The 15531-nt window shown below is 38.8% G+C and overlaps 4 protein-coding genes across 5 annotated transcripts; 3 read left to right on the top strand and 1 right to left on the bottom strand.

Moving 5' to 3' along the window:
- Positions 1-40: 40 nt before the first annotated feature.
- Positions 41-3124, top strand: LOC137959944 (protein IQ-DOMAIN 11-like). Of its 2 annotated transcripts, XM_068807370.1 has the most exons (5): positions 41-349; positions 647-759; positions 869-1165; positions 1722-1946; positions 2128-3124. In XM_068807370.1, the coding sequence occupies exons 2-5, from the start codon at positions 685-687 to the stop codon at positions 2788-2790; spliced, it is 1260 nt and encodes a 419-aa protein (XP_068663471.1). In that variant the 5' UTR covers positions 41-349; positions 647-684; the 3' UTR covers positions 2791-3124. The 2 variants fall into 2 exon arrangements, with proteins under 2 accessions (XP_068663471.1, XP_068663472.1); XM_068807371.1 differs by lacking the exon at positions 41-349 and having other exon boundaries at positions 693-759; positions 873-1165.
- A 603-nt stretch (positions 3125-3727) lies between these two features.
- LOC137958921 (lichenase-like) lies at positions 3728-4922 on the bottom strand. Its single transcript, XM_068806131.1, has 2 exons — positions 4781-4922; positions 3728-4670 (listed from the first exon to the last, which is right to left on the bottom strand). The coding sequence occupies exons 1-2, from the start codon at positions 4869-4871 to the stop codon at positions 3844-3846; spliced, it is 918 nt and encodes a 305-aa protein (XP_068662232.1). The 5' UTR covers positions 4872-4922; the 3' UTR covers positions 3728-3843.
- Positions 4923-8011: 3089 nt separating this feature from the next.
- On the top strand, positions 8012-10188 carry LOC137959877 (protein TRIGALACTOSYLDIACYLGLYCEROL 1, chloroplastic-like). The gene is made up of 4 exons (XM_068807282.1): positions 8012-8159; positions 8328-8448; positions 8650-8778; positions 8852-10188. The coding sequence occupies exons 3-4, from the start codon at positions 8732-8734 to the stop codon at positions 9864-9866; spliced, it is 1062 nt and encodes a 353-aa protein (XP_068663383.1). The 5' UTR covers positions 8012-8159; positions 8328-8448; positions 8650-8731; the 3' UTR covers positions 9867-10188.
- A 2480-nt stretch (positions 10189-12668) lies between these two features.
- On the top strand, positions 12669-13884 carry LOC137958920 (glucan endo-1,3-beta-glucosidase-like). Its single transcript, XM_068806130.1, has 2 exons — positions 12669-12756; positions 12843-13884. Exons 1-2 carry the CDS (start codon positions 12675-12677, stop codon positions 13790-13792), a joined length of 1032 nt encoding a protein of 343 aa, XP_068662231.1. The 5' UTR covers positions 12669-12674; the 3' UTR covers positions 13793-13884.
- The last annotated feature ends 1647 nt before the right edge of the window (positions 13885-15531 follow it).

Raw genomic sequence — 15531 nt, 5'->3', positions numbered from 1 at the left:
AAAAAGAAAACACTGAGCGCGAGGCTGAAAGAGCAACTAGTCTGGCTTTATCATGACATTTCTTGCTTTCAGGCCCACATTCTACCAGCAGCTGGCTTGTTGCTGATAAAGAGAAACCAGATGGTAAAAGCAGAAAGGCTGGACTCGGGACTTGCCTCTTGCGGCCATCTTCCCCAGTCTTTTAGGTGATTTCTGTGTTGAAAAAAGGCGATTTGTAAGTAGGAAGCTGTGAAGGAGCTCAGTTGGCTCTTGCACAGAGACCAAGCGAATCCTGTCTGTGGTCTATTCGACTTGTTGAAGGTATTCTTGGGCTCTCCGCAGTATGCTGTCTTTGGTTTGGTGATCACAGGTATCGGGTGTTTTCTTAATCTTTTGATTGTTGTTGCCTAATCGACACCGAGCTATGTGATTCCTTTTTGCAAGTGTGGTTTATATTAACTGTCCTATTTTTGCAACTATTTCTGGATTATATAACTAGGACTCTACAGGATTGAATTGTTTATGAAAGCAGGCTTTTTGCCTCTGTTCTAGCTCCTTTCCCGCACTATATTCTTCCATCTTTATCTCCATCTGCCTTGTTCTCTTGTGTTTTGCAGTTCTTGCTGAATTTCGTTTACTTGTAAAAATGGTTGATCTGTTTTTCTAGGCTTTCATGCTCTTCCAAGCATCTCTTAATGATTCTCAATGGCAAAAAAGAAGAGCTGGTTACACCGGTTTAAGGCACTCTTTGGCACAGAGAAAAAATCGAAACTAGACAAGGTAGTTAATTTTGGCTACTGGCTTATTCTATTATCTGGTTCATGTTCCTCATTTTTATTTTTATGTATGTCAAAATCAAGAACATTCTAATGAGCGGATTGTAATGTAGCCAGAGAAGAGAGTTTTTCTATTCGGGTGGCTTAAATCCAGGAAAAGCCTTCCGGCAATTGCAGCCTCATCCGCACGTATAGAACGAACACTGAATGAAGTTGAGGAAGAACAGAGCAAACATGCTATGGCCGTTGCCATTGCTACAACCGCTGCTGCTGAGGCTGCTGTGGCAGCTGCCAAAGCTGCAGCTGAGGTTGTGCGTCTTACAAGAACCCCAACATGGCAACGACAAAGTGATCTCAGAAGTCGTGAAATGGCAGCCATTAAGATTCAGACTGCCTTCAGGGGTTATCTGGTGAGTGCCTTTTGACTCTTTTAGTTATGAATATTTGATTTTCATATTTCTGTATTAGAATCTTGGATGGCGATTCTCTTCTTTTTTCTTGCTGAAAATTTCTGATCCATTGGTGAAACATTGACCACTAGAGATGCCATCTTTAAGTCTCTTCTATGATTTAAAATAATTAAAAGCCCCTTTCCCTGCTGCATTGCCTCAGTAGGGCTCCTGAAAATATTGGGGCATGCTCTTCCATGAGAACCTTTGGTAGTTTCCTACCTTATGTGATTGCCATCAGCCTAAATGCATGTTTAGGAATAAAATGAAAACCCTGATAAGACTTAAAAGTGATAGTTGCTCATCAATGAATTAGGACCAACTATAGAAGTTTCTATAGCCATCATCTATACACAACCCATCTGGAACAGTTCAATGGCCTAGTCTGTCTCCTTCCCATTGATATAAGTAAGAAATAAAAATAGCTATGGTTTGGAATGTACATGATTCATTGCTGTTTACATCTTGATTGATTTGTTTAATGTAAATGATGTAAAACCTTCATGTGCATGAACAGGCAAGGAAAGCACTGCGTGCACTTAGGGCATTAATAAAGGTCCAAGCCATGGTCCGAGGCAGAGCAGTGAGGCGCCAAGCAAGAACAACTTTCAAGAGTTTGCAATCCATTATGAAAATTCAGTCACAGGTGAACTCGATGAGAATCAAAATGGCAGAAAACGACCGAACATTTCAAGAAACAGGGCAGCTGCACAAGCAAGAGAAAGGAATGACCGGGAGAAAGGTAAACTGAGTTGTTGTTTAAATATTCTTCTTTTTTATTAGAACTTGCAATAATTAGCAACAGGCATTAGAAGTTATATGATGTAGAAACATCTAGTTCACCACCAGAAAGTAAACCCATTACATAGATCTCTTTAGCTAAATCTTTTATGTTCTAGTGCTTATAATAACACTTTTAGCAGGAGGGGAGAAATGCTAAAAAACAAACAACTTCAAGGACATTGGAACCTGGACCTGAACACAACAAACTAAATTCGAATTGGAGCTGGTTAGAGCAATGGGTTGATGCCCAACCATGGAGAAGGGAAGCACCAGAGGAAGAGCCATTTATTAAGAATGACCAGAATAACCATGAATGTCAAATTCATGTGTCAGATATGCCTGTCTGTTTAGATTCAGAATATATAGATAAAATGGAAGAGACACATCTAAGACAATCTCCGTCTCAATTTTCACTTCGAAGGAAATCGTTTCATCTACCGGAGAAAAGTTTGATTAGGGATGATGAATCTTTTTCGAGCACTTCAGCTATCCCAAGTTACATGGCTTCAACTGAGTCAGCTAAAGCAAAGTTTAGGTCAATTAGTACGCCTAAGCAGCGGCTGGGAACTACAGACGGTGGTTCTGATCAGTATTCACCCTCTAAGCACAGACTCTCTCCTTTTCTTCCACTGAATAATGAGGTGAGCATTGACAGGATCAGAAGGTCTCATGCACCTCAGCAAAGGTCTCCACGCTTAAGGGGTCTTGCAGGTCCAGTTAAATCACACAAGTCCTGGAAAGATCTTAGTATAGACTCAGAAACCTCATTGCTAAATTGGGATCGAAAGAATGCTATCAGATGATAGTAGATAAAACGTGGGTTACACAGACTAACCTCTATCAGAGCAGCAAATTATGTTTTTATCACTGATTGTTGCCTTTCCTTGTGGTTATTCTGGAGTCCTGGAGCAAGCAAAGGGAAGGAATTTGTTTCAGTTTCTGACTCCTTTTTTCATGTATTATTTCTGAGATTAGTGGAGTAGTGGAGAGAAATGCTTGACAAAGTGTGATGTGCACTTGCTTTGGAGCTAAACATGTATCTACTGTAACTGCAGTGTACATTTGGAATTTGAGTTGAAATCAATTTGTTTTGGTGGGTTGGATTTAAGACATGATTGTGTTTATTTTCATTTTTCAGTATCAGACTTTTTCTCTTGATTGAAATCGGAGAAGCTCTCCAGCTAGAAGAATACATAAGCTCCTAATCTCTTGATTGATTTAGTTTTTTGAGCCTACACAGTCGGAAATATGCTTTTAATTTCTAGAAGCAGAAATGTCTTCATTTTGTTTATTTGTAGCCCTTTCAGCTCATGCTTAAGCTTCCATACGACCCTTCTTCTTTCATTTCTCTCACCAAACAGACAGACCCTTTATTGTTCTGAGTACCTCTTGGTCAATTGACTACAAAAGGTTCGATTAAGACAGATGCAATTGGTTGGTGCTCCAGTCAATGAATCATTTAAGCCCATTATGGACACTTGACTCGAGTCTTGATTTAGAGCAGAGGGGACGAGTCATTGTGCTTTTACAATTGCTGAAATCTACCTGTCTACACCTGACATGTACCTTGGATTAAGGTTTATTAATATATACATGTTATTAAATGTCGCCTTACAAAGGGTGATGTAGTGATTAGAGTCTTATGCTAATTTATTAAACTAAATCAAAAAACTTCTTTGCATAAGAGAAATAGAGAAATGTTATTATTATTATTATTAATATGTAGTTCAAATAGCTAAATACATCTTCTAATTTAGATAACCTTGTGGATAATATAATGGAGGGAGGAGGGAAGGAGGGATAAGCTCTGTCAGTTGAACTTATTAGTAATCTCCTCTCTTACCCAGTTACAAGATTCAAGCGAAGCTGATCTGGTACTCCGGTTGTTTCTTTCCGTAGACTGGTTCAAATTTGTGCAGCTCCACCCTTTCCGGCTCCTCTGTAGCTCTCCCGGACCTCTTGGAGGCTCTCCATTTGGCTCGCTGGATTTGATCCACACTCTTTTTCCGACCCTCGACCGTGGGGATGCTAATACTTTCACCAGGCCCTTCACCAAACGAGACGGTCCTCACATTGGATCCACCATTTTGATCATATGCATCAAAAGGGTTTCTGTACCTGGCCTGCTGGTCGTAAGGTACATCGGATGGAGAAGTGAAGAAGGGCATAGGAATGGAAATTTCCCTAGGACCTCCAGCATCTTGGTACATTTTCGATGCAGTTGGGGCCCTGGTGGCTGTGTGGGCATCATGTCCGCAAGAGCATCTAGAGGGAGAGAAGATGTTATTCTGTGAATTCTGATCATCTTCTTTGGAAAGCCTAACCTGGTCTTGTAGCCCAGCTGCAGCAAGTGAATCGAAAATGTTCTGCATGGCGGAAAGTACGTGGCTTTCTTGGCCAAAAGGGATGTTTTCTTCGCTGGGAATGGAGACTCTGTAGAGATGAGGGCTTTGGTTCCTTATGTTTCTTTGAACCCATGCATCTGCAGCAGATGGATCGGCTGCCATTTGCAAGAGTAGTTTGATTGTTAGACGCAGATTCACATGAACACTAGAGACTGGCCTGAGCTCCTCTGGACTCCGCGCCGTTCTTCCAAATATGTGTGATGAGTGACGATCTGGGGGCAGTGAGGGTAGTGGATCTCGTATCGTTATTCTGAAAGAAACGTGGATGGATTGCCCCTCTGCATTTGATTTTAGAGTTAATAATCCTCAAACACAGGAGTCAGACATTACTAATATCAATTAACATAAAGATCAATTCAATACAGTAATAAGAAAAACAGATAATAACCTGCAATACCACAGGTGCCAATCAGAACTCCCACCAGAAGGAAAGTTGCCGCCATGGAAAAACTACTTGTAGCTAAAGAGAAGATAGCCATGGAGATAGTGATGATCCTAGTGAAACTCAATGGTTGATTTTATAGAAGAAAGGAGGTATGGAATATAGAGAGTCGACGACATTAAACTTCTCTGCGGTTTCCAATTGTTTCTGCCCAGTCAATACGCCGTAGAAAACATAAGCCCACTTGAAAGCCGATAGGGATTGCAAGCTTGGAAGTCATTCCTCGTGCCTCTTGGGTAAATTTCCAACTCCATTATCGAGACAATCACTCTCTTGTCAAGCTCACGAGTCAAGCACCATATTTCCTGGAACTTTCCTCGGGTCAACAGACTCACCACGATTTTGATTGCTTGAAAATCTCTGGGATGAGCTTTATCCATGTAGTGGCCCCGGGAAAATCCGTATCCGGCGAGTTGGGGTGGCATCGAGCCGAGTCGAGCCCAAACCCGAACTTGCCTATGTTTGACTCAAGCTTCGATCCGAACCTCGTCTCGAGCTTAAAATTATTATCGAGTTCGAGCCCAAAAATTTTAACCGAGTGCGAGCCGAACTCGAGCTTCAACATACATTTAAAACTTTTCAAAAAATATATATAAAATAAAGTATATAAAATTATGTATATATTTTACATAAAATTGGGTACGACCTCTACGTAAAATTGGACATAACCTATATATATAATACATGTATAAGATTGGGTATGACCTCTACTTAAAATTGAGCATAATCTATATACATAATACCTATATAAATACTCCATAAACACTCCGTGATATTATTTATACACTCCATAAAATAGTCTTAACACTTCATACAATGCATAACATTATGAATAAATTTCATACAATAATCAAACATAACAAAATTAAATAAAATATCACTACCAATTTACAATCACCCAAATAAAAACTATAAATCCTTTAAATAAAATCCTATTACTATTAGAGACTTACTAGAAAATTACAAGAAATATTTTAAAATTTTTTAGGAAAGTTAAATGGACCTCTTATTACCTTTTCTAAGGAAATAAATAATAATTAATAATTAATATAATATATTATTATACCTATCGATAAATTTTAATCAAATAAAATATCAAACACAAAATTGATATGAAAATTGCCTCATGCTAAAAGGATTATATCATCAACTATCAAATACTTATTCAAAAATTTTCTATACGGGTTTCTTGCCCATCTTGGCAAGAAAATCTTACTTATAAAATTATATGATTTTTTAACAAGAATTTATAATTAAAAAAATATTTTCAAAAAAACCTAAGGCGCTAATTGTCCCTATATTTCTATTAAAAATATTTTTCAATATTTATTGAAAAAACCACTAATAGTCTCTAGAAACGCATTTCTACTAAAATATTTTTTCAATTTCTTCAAGAGCCATGAGGAAGGGACAAAGAGTTTTCTTTCCCCTTTTTTATGATCTCGCACGTAGGGGTGACTTCGAATAAATTATATATAAAATTATACATACATTTAAAAAAATAATGATAGAGGAGGTTCAAGATTGAATTTTAATAATAGATTAAAATGCATCAATATTAATGTTTTTTACTCCAATTGTTGTCTAGCTTGTTTTGTAATTTTTGAATCTGGCTATAAATTTACTATGGCCTCTTTAGTGCCCCCAGATGAAAATTTATATTCTAGGAAAAACTAAAAATATTTTCCTATGATACATATTCCCAAAAAAATCTTTAAATAAAATCCTATTACTATTATTGACTTATTAGAAAATTACAAGAAATATTTTAAAAATTTCTCAGGAAAGTTAAATGGACCTTTTATTGCCTCTTCTAGGGATATAAATAAAAATTAATAATCAATCAAATATATTATTATACTTATCGATAAATTTTTAATCAAATAAAATGTCAAACACAAAATTGCAATGAAAATTTTTTCATGCTAAAAGTATTACAACATCAACTGTTATATGTTTATTCAAAAAATTTCTATACAGTTTTCTACCCTATTTTGGTAGGAAAATTTTACTTAGAAAATTATATGATTTTTAATAAAAAAATTTAATAAAATTTTTTAATTAGAAAAATGTTTAAAAAAACATGAGACATCATAGAAACTTATTTCTATAAAATGTATTTTAAATTTTTTTCAAAAGCTACGAGGAAGGAGAGTTTAAGGAATTTTTTTTTTTTTACTTTATGATCTCACACGTGCGAAATCATTTTCGCGTGGGGGAGGGAGGAACTTACTGGTTCAAGTTTTTCGCCGAGACGACGTGGAGGGAAGAGGGTTACGACGCCGGGGAGGACGGCTACGATGACGGCGACAAGGAGGAGGGGAAGAAATCGAACGAACGGTCACAGAGGCAGCCGACGAGCAGCTGTCGATGGCAGTAGAGGCGGCGACAACAGCCGAAGGGAGGGGCTCGGCGGTGACGAGGGGGAAAATTTAGGGAGGGGCTAGGCGGTGACGAGGGGAGGAAAAAAATTTCCCCCCGTCACTCTCGCTCACACTCACGCCCTCGCTCCCGCTCCCCCGATCCTGACTCACCTCGAGCCGGCTCGTGAGCCGATGAATCGAACCTGGTTTCGATTGAGCTCGGCTCGTTAAAGTAAATGAACCGATTTCAGAGCTCGAGCTTGATAGATAACGAATCGAACCAAGCCAGCACTGAGCCGAACTCGAGCCGGCTCGGTTCGAAGCCACCCCTACCGGCAAGTATTGGACAGGAACAAACCAAGTTCACCTGCACGAGATTGAAGAAGACATTTCCAACAATCAAATTCCCACTTTTGATGTCCCGTTTGACGATTTTGCTAGTTTAGAAACAAGTCTTTCTCTCCCGAGACCAACGGGGATTTAACACGGTTCAAGTCCGTAAATGATCCGGGAATCAAGCTCGGGTTGTGAATCAAGCTCTGAAGAATGGGCGATGACTTGGAGAAAGAGGATGGGATTATGACATGGGCTTAGAATCTGGTCAAATTGGGCTTGGTCCTCTTAATTTAACTAGTTTATGGATAAATTATTCACGTAATGGCATTTAGAGCATTTTGAAGTCCATCTTTTCATCTTTTTAATTGATCCAGTTATTCAAATATGGGCCTGGTCTGGGCTTACAGGTGGTCTAGTTAAAAGAGGCGTCAGGGGTTGCTTACACAGTAATAAGTTCTCTTTTTTCCGGCACCTGATCTAGACGATGTTCAGATAATTTCTCTTTCCTCTCCGTCGACCTAACACATTACCCTCGGATTCGTCTTCTTAAGCCAACTCCAATAGAAGCTTTCGTGGTTGTAGACGCTGAGGCTGAGCGCTCCGAGCGTTTTTTTGGCAGCTACTGGGTGGGAAACTTTTCTCCTCTCCTCCTGTGATCATCACACTGCAGACAAAGTGTCAATTTTTTATAATTTACCTACTTGAGATTTTTTTTTAATCGATTTTGTATTCCTTTGTTCATTTTCTCTTTTTATTTTTCATTTGCCGTTTTATTGGTCGTTTCTTAAATCTAGCGCTTTCGTCATCTCCGCCCTAGTTATAGCAAGTGAAGGGGCCGGGAAGTGATCCAGGGGGCTGAGTAAGAATTAGCAAATTCTTCTCCGAACGCGACCGGCTGCCAATATTCCATTTGCTGTAAGTACGTTCGGTGGTAATTAATATCAATGTGTGAAATTTTGCTTTACTGTGTATTGTTTGATAGTGGTTTCTGATATTTTTATTACAAGTAGTTTTTGTATTTTTACAGTTAAAAGAAGAATTTTGTTCTAGGTAGTCTTCGGTCATTCTCTCAACTGAACTCTGTTTTTGAGTTTCAGTCATCTTCTCTTTTGCTAGGAAAACCCGCATCCAGGCCACCTAGAAAAACGGAAGCATCCCATGGGTAAGGGAAGATGAGGCGCAGTTGAGCCACAGAACCATGTCAACTGCACCTTGTTTTCCTTCATTATCATCTTGCATCAAAGGGTAATCTCTCTCTCTCTCTCTCTCTCTCTCTATCTATCTCTATTCCTGACTCTTAACTTGATTCAATTTGCAGACAAGAACCCAGAATTAAACTAGGCAGCAGGTGGAAACTAGAACCTCCAAATCGGAATATCATCATTGCCAAGTTTGTTTTACCCGAAGGATTTCTTCAGTGTAGGTTCTACAAACCCAATAATTTACAATTTCGATTTCGATGCCAAGCTTCCCCAAATTCAGTCCGCGTCCCTGAAGATGGCATAAATAATGGCCCGCCACCCAACCCAGAGCCGAAACCCCTCCTTGCAAGATGGACCCCTCCAAGATACCTCTGGCGAGGCCTCTCGGTCTTCCTCCTGGCAGGCCAGGTGACTGCACGCACTTTGAAGGGAAAAATCCATTATAGAAACACTCTCCAGCAGTTGGAGCGTGTTGGACCCCGGTCAGTTGGAGTCTGCCTCTTAACCTCTGCTTTTGTAGGCATGGCCTTCACCATTCAATTTGTCAGAGAGTTCACAAGGTTGGGTTTAAATCGCTCTGTGGGAGGTGTATTAGCTTTGGCCTTCTCACGGGAGCTCAGTCCAGTGGTTACAGCGGTGGTTGTGGCCGGCCGGGTTGGAAGTGCTTTTGCTGCAGAACTAGGCACCATGCAGGTTTCTGAGCAGACTGATACCTTGCGTGTTCTTGGAACCAATCCAGTGGATTACCTAGTCACTCCAAGAGTAATTGCTACTAGTGTGGCACTACCAGTTCTGACTCTGCTCTGTTTCTCCATTAGTTTAGCATCAAGTGCACTTCTGGCAGATGGCATCTATGGTGTTAGTATTAACATTATATTAGATTCAGCACGTAGGGCTCTGAGACCATGGGACATAATTAGTGCCTTGCTGAAGGCTAATGTATTTGGAGCAATTATTGCTATAGTGAGCTGTGCGTGGGGAGTGACCACTCTTGGTGGAGCCAAAGGGGTTGGTGACTCAACAACTTCAGCGGTGGTTATCTCTCTTGTTAGTATTTTTATAGCTGATTTCTTTCTCTCCTATTTTTTCTTCCTAGGTTCAGGAGACTCACTTAAGTATGCCATGGGTTGATGAATCACAAATTTTCGATATAAAAGTGTAATTTGAATGTATACTGACATGAATAGTATCTTGCATATCATCTTCTGGCTGATATCATTTTTCCTTCATGATACTGTTTGAGAGATTTTGTTGGGATTCAATGAAAAGGTCAAGTATTACATAACTTTCTTTTTTTCTTGAAGAGGAAAAAGCAAAAAAATTTGATTAAACCACATCCAACAAAAACATTACCATCCTTCAATCTGGAGGGACTGTTGTGCTTCTCTTCTTTAAACCAGTGGCTTCTATCCAACTTTACACAGTTATTTGTTTGGTAAAATGGTGCTCCTTTTTGTAGTAATTCTTCTCTTCAGCAACATGAGATGATTAGTTTCTATTGATTGGATGCCTATATTATTTCATTCTCATTTATCTGTTTGGCTAACTTTCTTTGTTCTGTAACGTTTAGGTTCCTTAATGTATCGGAACTTATTTTTCCTTCTTGCTAGCAGCTTCTTAAACTGATTATATGATTCAAAGAAATGAAAATTTCAAAAATTGGACATGATTGGGAACATAAGCTAAGATGAGGTCACACGCTTTGAGTTTGTTTGCTTGGGGTAGGTTAAAAGAGAAGTGTTGAATGAATTATAAGTTGTCTACAACAGTTTGCAGAAATTTTTCAAATCTTATTTTTGAGGTGGAGAATAAGGGTGGCATCGAGTCCAGCCAAGCTCGAACCTGCATATGTTCTAGTTGGGTTTGATTTAAATACTTCGTACTCGAACTTGAGCCTAACCCAGCCTCGAGTTTAAAATTGGAATCGGGTTTGAGTTTAATAATTTAACTGAGTTTGATTTTGAGTTCGAGTTAGGTCTGACTTCCAACTTATATTTAAAATTTTGCATAAATTACATGTTAAATAAATTTATATAAAATTATACATGTATAAAATTAAAGCTTGAAGGAGTTAGTCAAAAAAAGAAAAAAATAATTAAGCATCACTTTCTGCAATCAATCCTATGTTAGTAATGTGTTCATAGAAAAGTAAATATTATTGGTTTTGAGCAAGCAAGAAACCAAGGATTGTAAAGATCAACTTTTATTCTAGTGTAGCACCAATCAAATCAAAATCATCTTCTTCGATTAATCAAGTCATAACAAACAAATCCAACCTTCAAACTCGGAATTGTATGAGCAGTTGCAGTCGGTCTAAGTGATCGGCTGGACCTTCAGATAGCATGCCCTTGTCGGCGGTGCTAGCAGTTCAGCACTCTTTTACTCTAAAATTTCAATTATCTCGGAACGAAAAAAGGGAGAGACAGAGAAAAGAATAGACAGATAACCATTTCAAGAAAGGAACGAAGAAAAATGCACAAGGCAAAATCTGAACCTTTATAATGATTGCAAAAGAAGATCATCATTTTTTATTTCTGAGAGAGAGAGAGAGAGAAAAGAGGGTGGACAAATATGAGAAAGACGAAAGCGGGCAGAGAGAAGGATTGTTGTGCGGGAGAAGTTCAGATAAATAGCAAGCAAAGAGAATGGGTTATTACGATGATGACATTATCAGTTTTCCGATGGAGGATGGTCTGTTTGCCAATTTATGCGGAAGAAGGAAAAGGAGACAACAAGGGAGGAGGGGGAAGAGTACCTGTAACCAGTCCCACTAGTCTTGCCATCTCGGCCCCTATAATTCCCAGAGATTGAGAGGTTTCGGCGTTCGCCTTTCCTCCTTCGGTCCGTACTGGAGAGGTTTCATCGTTCACATTTCCTCCTCCTTCGAGAGAGGGTAAATTTGGAAATTTTACTCAGTTTTCTCTGTCATATTATGGAGAGAAAGTGAGGTAGAGGAGGCTGGAGAGTTGTAGCATCATTCTGGGTTTCTGTCATTTTCTAAAGAAAAGATTCTACGTTCATTATCCTATGGTTGCAATCCAGTTTTGTAATTGGATTTGGACGGAACTGCAACCCATTTCTCTGAGAGGTTTTGATACATGCAATGCCTTCCCAAATTCAACTTCTTTTTGGAGTAATTGGTCGTTTGAATTGTTTCTTACATGATTGATAATAGGAAGCTCTATACGCACCAGTGGTTTCACATACCGCTGCATGCATGCACGTATCTAATATTAGATATATATTAAGAATCCAATACGAATCTAATATGCTTATTCAACTCTTAATGGATATATCCATTGGATTTTTTTTAAGGATTTGAATTGGGTTTGGATTTAGGTAAACTCAACCCATTGATAAGCCCCTAATCGCAAATGTTTTTTTAACTTTTTTTACGGATCAACCACCCAGTGACGTGTGAATAGAAGAACCAGGGGCTCATTTCTCTTGTAGGGAGCCTAAACTCCTTATCGATGTTAATCAATTGACCAACTATTTAATCAGTTCCTTAATTCCTTCTCGTCAATCAGTCTCTGACGGAATTCACGAACCCAAAAGTCTTCCTTAGACTCGGAGGTCTCCCCATTAAAACCGTATTTAATACTGCAGTTGTGATGAACCTGTCAAGGACGGTAACAGGTCTATTTCTTCTTGCAATTGTAAATGCCTCAAGAAGATTTAGGCGTGTATTTGAGCTGCTATTATGATCAACCCATATTAAGATCACCTGGTCCGGATTTTCCGATTTCAAGTCATGTTTTACTTGTATTTTGGGGTGGAAAATGCTGCTGAGGTCTGCTAGACTTGTTCACGGAGCATTTACAGCAAATACGACTCGAAGAAAACGGAATTTTGACTATACAAGCTTGAGTTGCTTTTTGTGTATATAAGCCGAAATACCCAGAACATGATTCCGCAAGAATTCTGCTCTTTGCTACAATGTCGACTAGTATGACTAGCTTCTTTATGTTTTTCATGTCGTACGTCGTCTTCCTGCTGCTGCCGAGGCTCGATGTTGCAGGTTTCTCTCTCTCTCTCTCTCTCTCTCTCTCTCTCTCTCTCTCTCTCTTTCTCTCTTCTGCAAATCCTAATGTAATTGCAATACAGGTGGGCAATCGATTGGAGTCTGCTACGGAATGGTTGCCGATAATCTCCCCCAAGCACAGGAAGTTATCGATCTTTATAAGTCACATAACATTGGAAAATTGAGACTCTATTCCCCAAGTCACGATGCTTTGGAGGCTCTTAGAGGGACCGACATTGAGGTTCTCGTTGATGTCCCAAATGAGAATCTACAAGAATTCGCATCAAGCTCCTCTGCTGCGAGTACCTGGGTTGACAACAACATAAGAACGTTTTGGCCGGACGTGAGATTCAAGTACATAGCCGTCGGAAATGAGCTGATACCCAGCAACAATGCTCAGTTTATACTCGGAGCAATGCAAAACATTCACAAAGCATTAGAATCGGCCGGTTTGAAGGATAACATCAAGGTGTCCACAGCCGTTTCCATGACAGTTCTCAAAACGTCATTCCCTCCCTCTGAAGGGGCTTTCGGAGACGACCAGCTCGAGTATCTGGTGCCCATTGCGCGCTTCCTGGTTGGCACTGGAGCCCCCTTTCTGGCCAATGTCTACCCCTACTTCAGCTATCTGGGAAACCCGTCTGACATATCTCTTCCCTATGCCTTGTTCACTGCCTCTTCTGTGATCGTGCACGATGGATCGCTTGGGTACCAGAACCTGTTTGACGCCATGGTCGACGCATTGTACTCCGCTCTGGAGAGAGTCGATGCCTCCAATGTGGAGGTTGTGGTATCAGAGAGCGGGTGGCCATCGCAAGGAAGTGCGGCGGCATCATATGAAAATGCACGAAATTATAATCAGAATCTGATTCGCCATGTTCATGGAGGGACGCCGAAGAGGTCAGGAAGCCCAATAGAGACCTATCTGTTTGCCATGTTCAATGAGAACCAGAAGCCGGGGGAAGAAACAGAACAACACTTTGGCCTCTTCTACCCCAGTAAAGAGCCCGTGTACTCGATCGATTTTTCATGAGAACCGGAGGGTGACGAACCCTCGTGCATGTTTTAAATTAAAAGTGCGTTCACACTCTGAATAAGATTTTAGTATTGTAATATTTAACTAAATTTGCCGAAAGGAAATTCCTGAAAGTTTGGAGAGTAGGAAAAGATAGAGCCAGTGCTTCTCTATCCACTCTGCCCTCCTTCCTTCGCGGCGAGGAAGGCGGCGGCTGAAGTTGTCATCTACCATGAAGCTTCTTTCCCATCCGCAGTGCACATCACCCAGGAACTCTTTTAACAACAAATGTCAATTTATCGACGATAGTTTACCAAACAAAATCATAACATTTGATAGCTTTTGTCAACGAAATATGCTTACACTTCTCATTTTTTGTTATACATTGGTTTTATTCTGTCCTTTTGGTTATTAGATTCGAAAGGGGAGGCCTTCTGGCCGCCGGCCGTGCAATGGGAAGGTGAAAGACCCCGTCCGTCGTCCCCCATGTCTCTGTGCTCTTTTTATCTTTCTACTAATGTCCCCCTTCTCCCCTTTTCATCAGAGATTTGAGATTGGAGAGAGGGGAAGGCCCTTTGACCTCCCTTTTCTCTGGTCTCTCGTTTCTGTCCCTCTTGAATTGGATTTTGAAATTACATATTGCATTTGGCCATGAACTGCAGCATCAAAATAGGAAGGTCATAAACTGGTTTAAAGGCATTAGGTATCATTTGTTGTTTAACAGGAGTGCAACTATTCATTAGTGATACAGAATCCTTTGATGGGTCTGTTTGGTTCAACATTTTGTCAGCCATGTTTTCTTAAAAACGTGGGTATGATCAATTGGACTTTCTAAGGGGAGTGTTGGGGTTTCATAGTCTATTCCATTAGAGTATGGAATGTACACATGAGAGAGGGATGAAGGCGAGCTTAGTCCACAATGAACTTGAAATGAAGTAAATAATTTAATTCATTTTAAATGAATTGATTCAACTTCAACTCATCCTTGGGTGTTAGTGTGGAAAAGTTCAAGTGCATTGGAAAACAAATTCCAGTGTTAGTGCCCCCGAATGAAAAATATGATATAAACAAAAGAATGAGTAACATTTTATAATATAATTAAATATAACATATACCTAAACAGATAATATGATATACCAAAATATACATGGTTACTACACTTATAAGTGACGTATAGTATCAGAATATATTAATATCCTAATTAATGAAAGACTATATTATATTAATTAATGATTATAATTTATTATAAATTAATACAATAATTATATGTGACTATAATAAATTATTAAAAATAATAAATACAAATAAAAAATATTATAAATAAATAAATAACTTTTTTAATAACATAAGATATGTTTTAATATTAAAAACCACTAATTTAATACAATAATATATATATATATATATATATCAATAACATAATATATATTTTTATGTATTATTAATTAATAATATATTGTCACAAAATTTAAAACCATTGGTTTAATTAATTATAACAATGAGATAATTAAACCAAAATAATTTATCAAATATTTTAATTATGACTATTAAATCACTAATTTAATATAGTAATTATAAAATGAATATATTAAATAAATAAAAATAATTATTTTATAAAAAAATATAAATCATTATTCTTATTACTACGATGGTTTAATTTTTCCTAAGTTAAGAAAAAATTAAACTATCGTTTTCCTCAGAGGCGGGATACTACGGCGGGCCAACGGGCAACCGCGACGGAAGCGGCGCACTAACGG

This window comes from Aristolochia californica, unplaced genomic scaffold (assembly GCF_029961685.1).
Source record: "Aristolochia californica isolate CCGP_79_NKW_82.1479 unplaced genomic scaffold, dmAriCali1.0.hap1 SCAF_3, whole genome shotgun sequence".
NCBI classification, from domain to species: Eukaryota; Viridiplantae; Streptophyta; class Magnoliopsida; order Piperales; family Aristolochiaceae; genus Aristolochia; species Aristolochia californica.
Note: the sequence above shows the minus strand (reverse complement) of the source record. Positions and strands in the feature narration are given on the sequence as shown.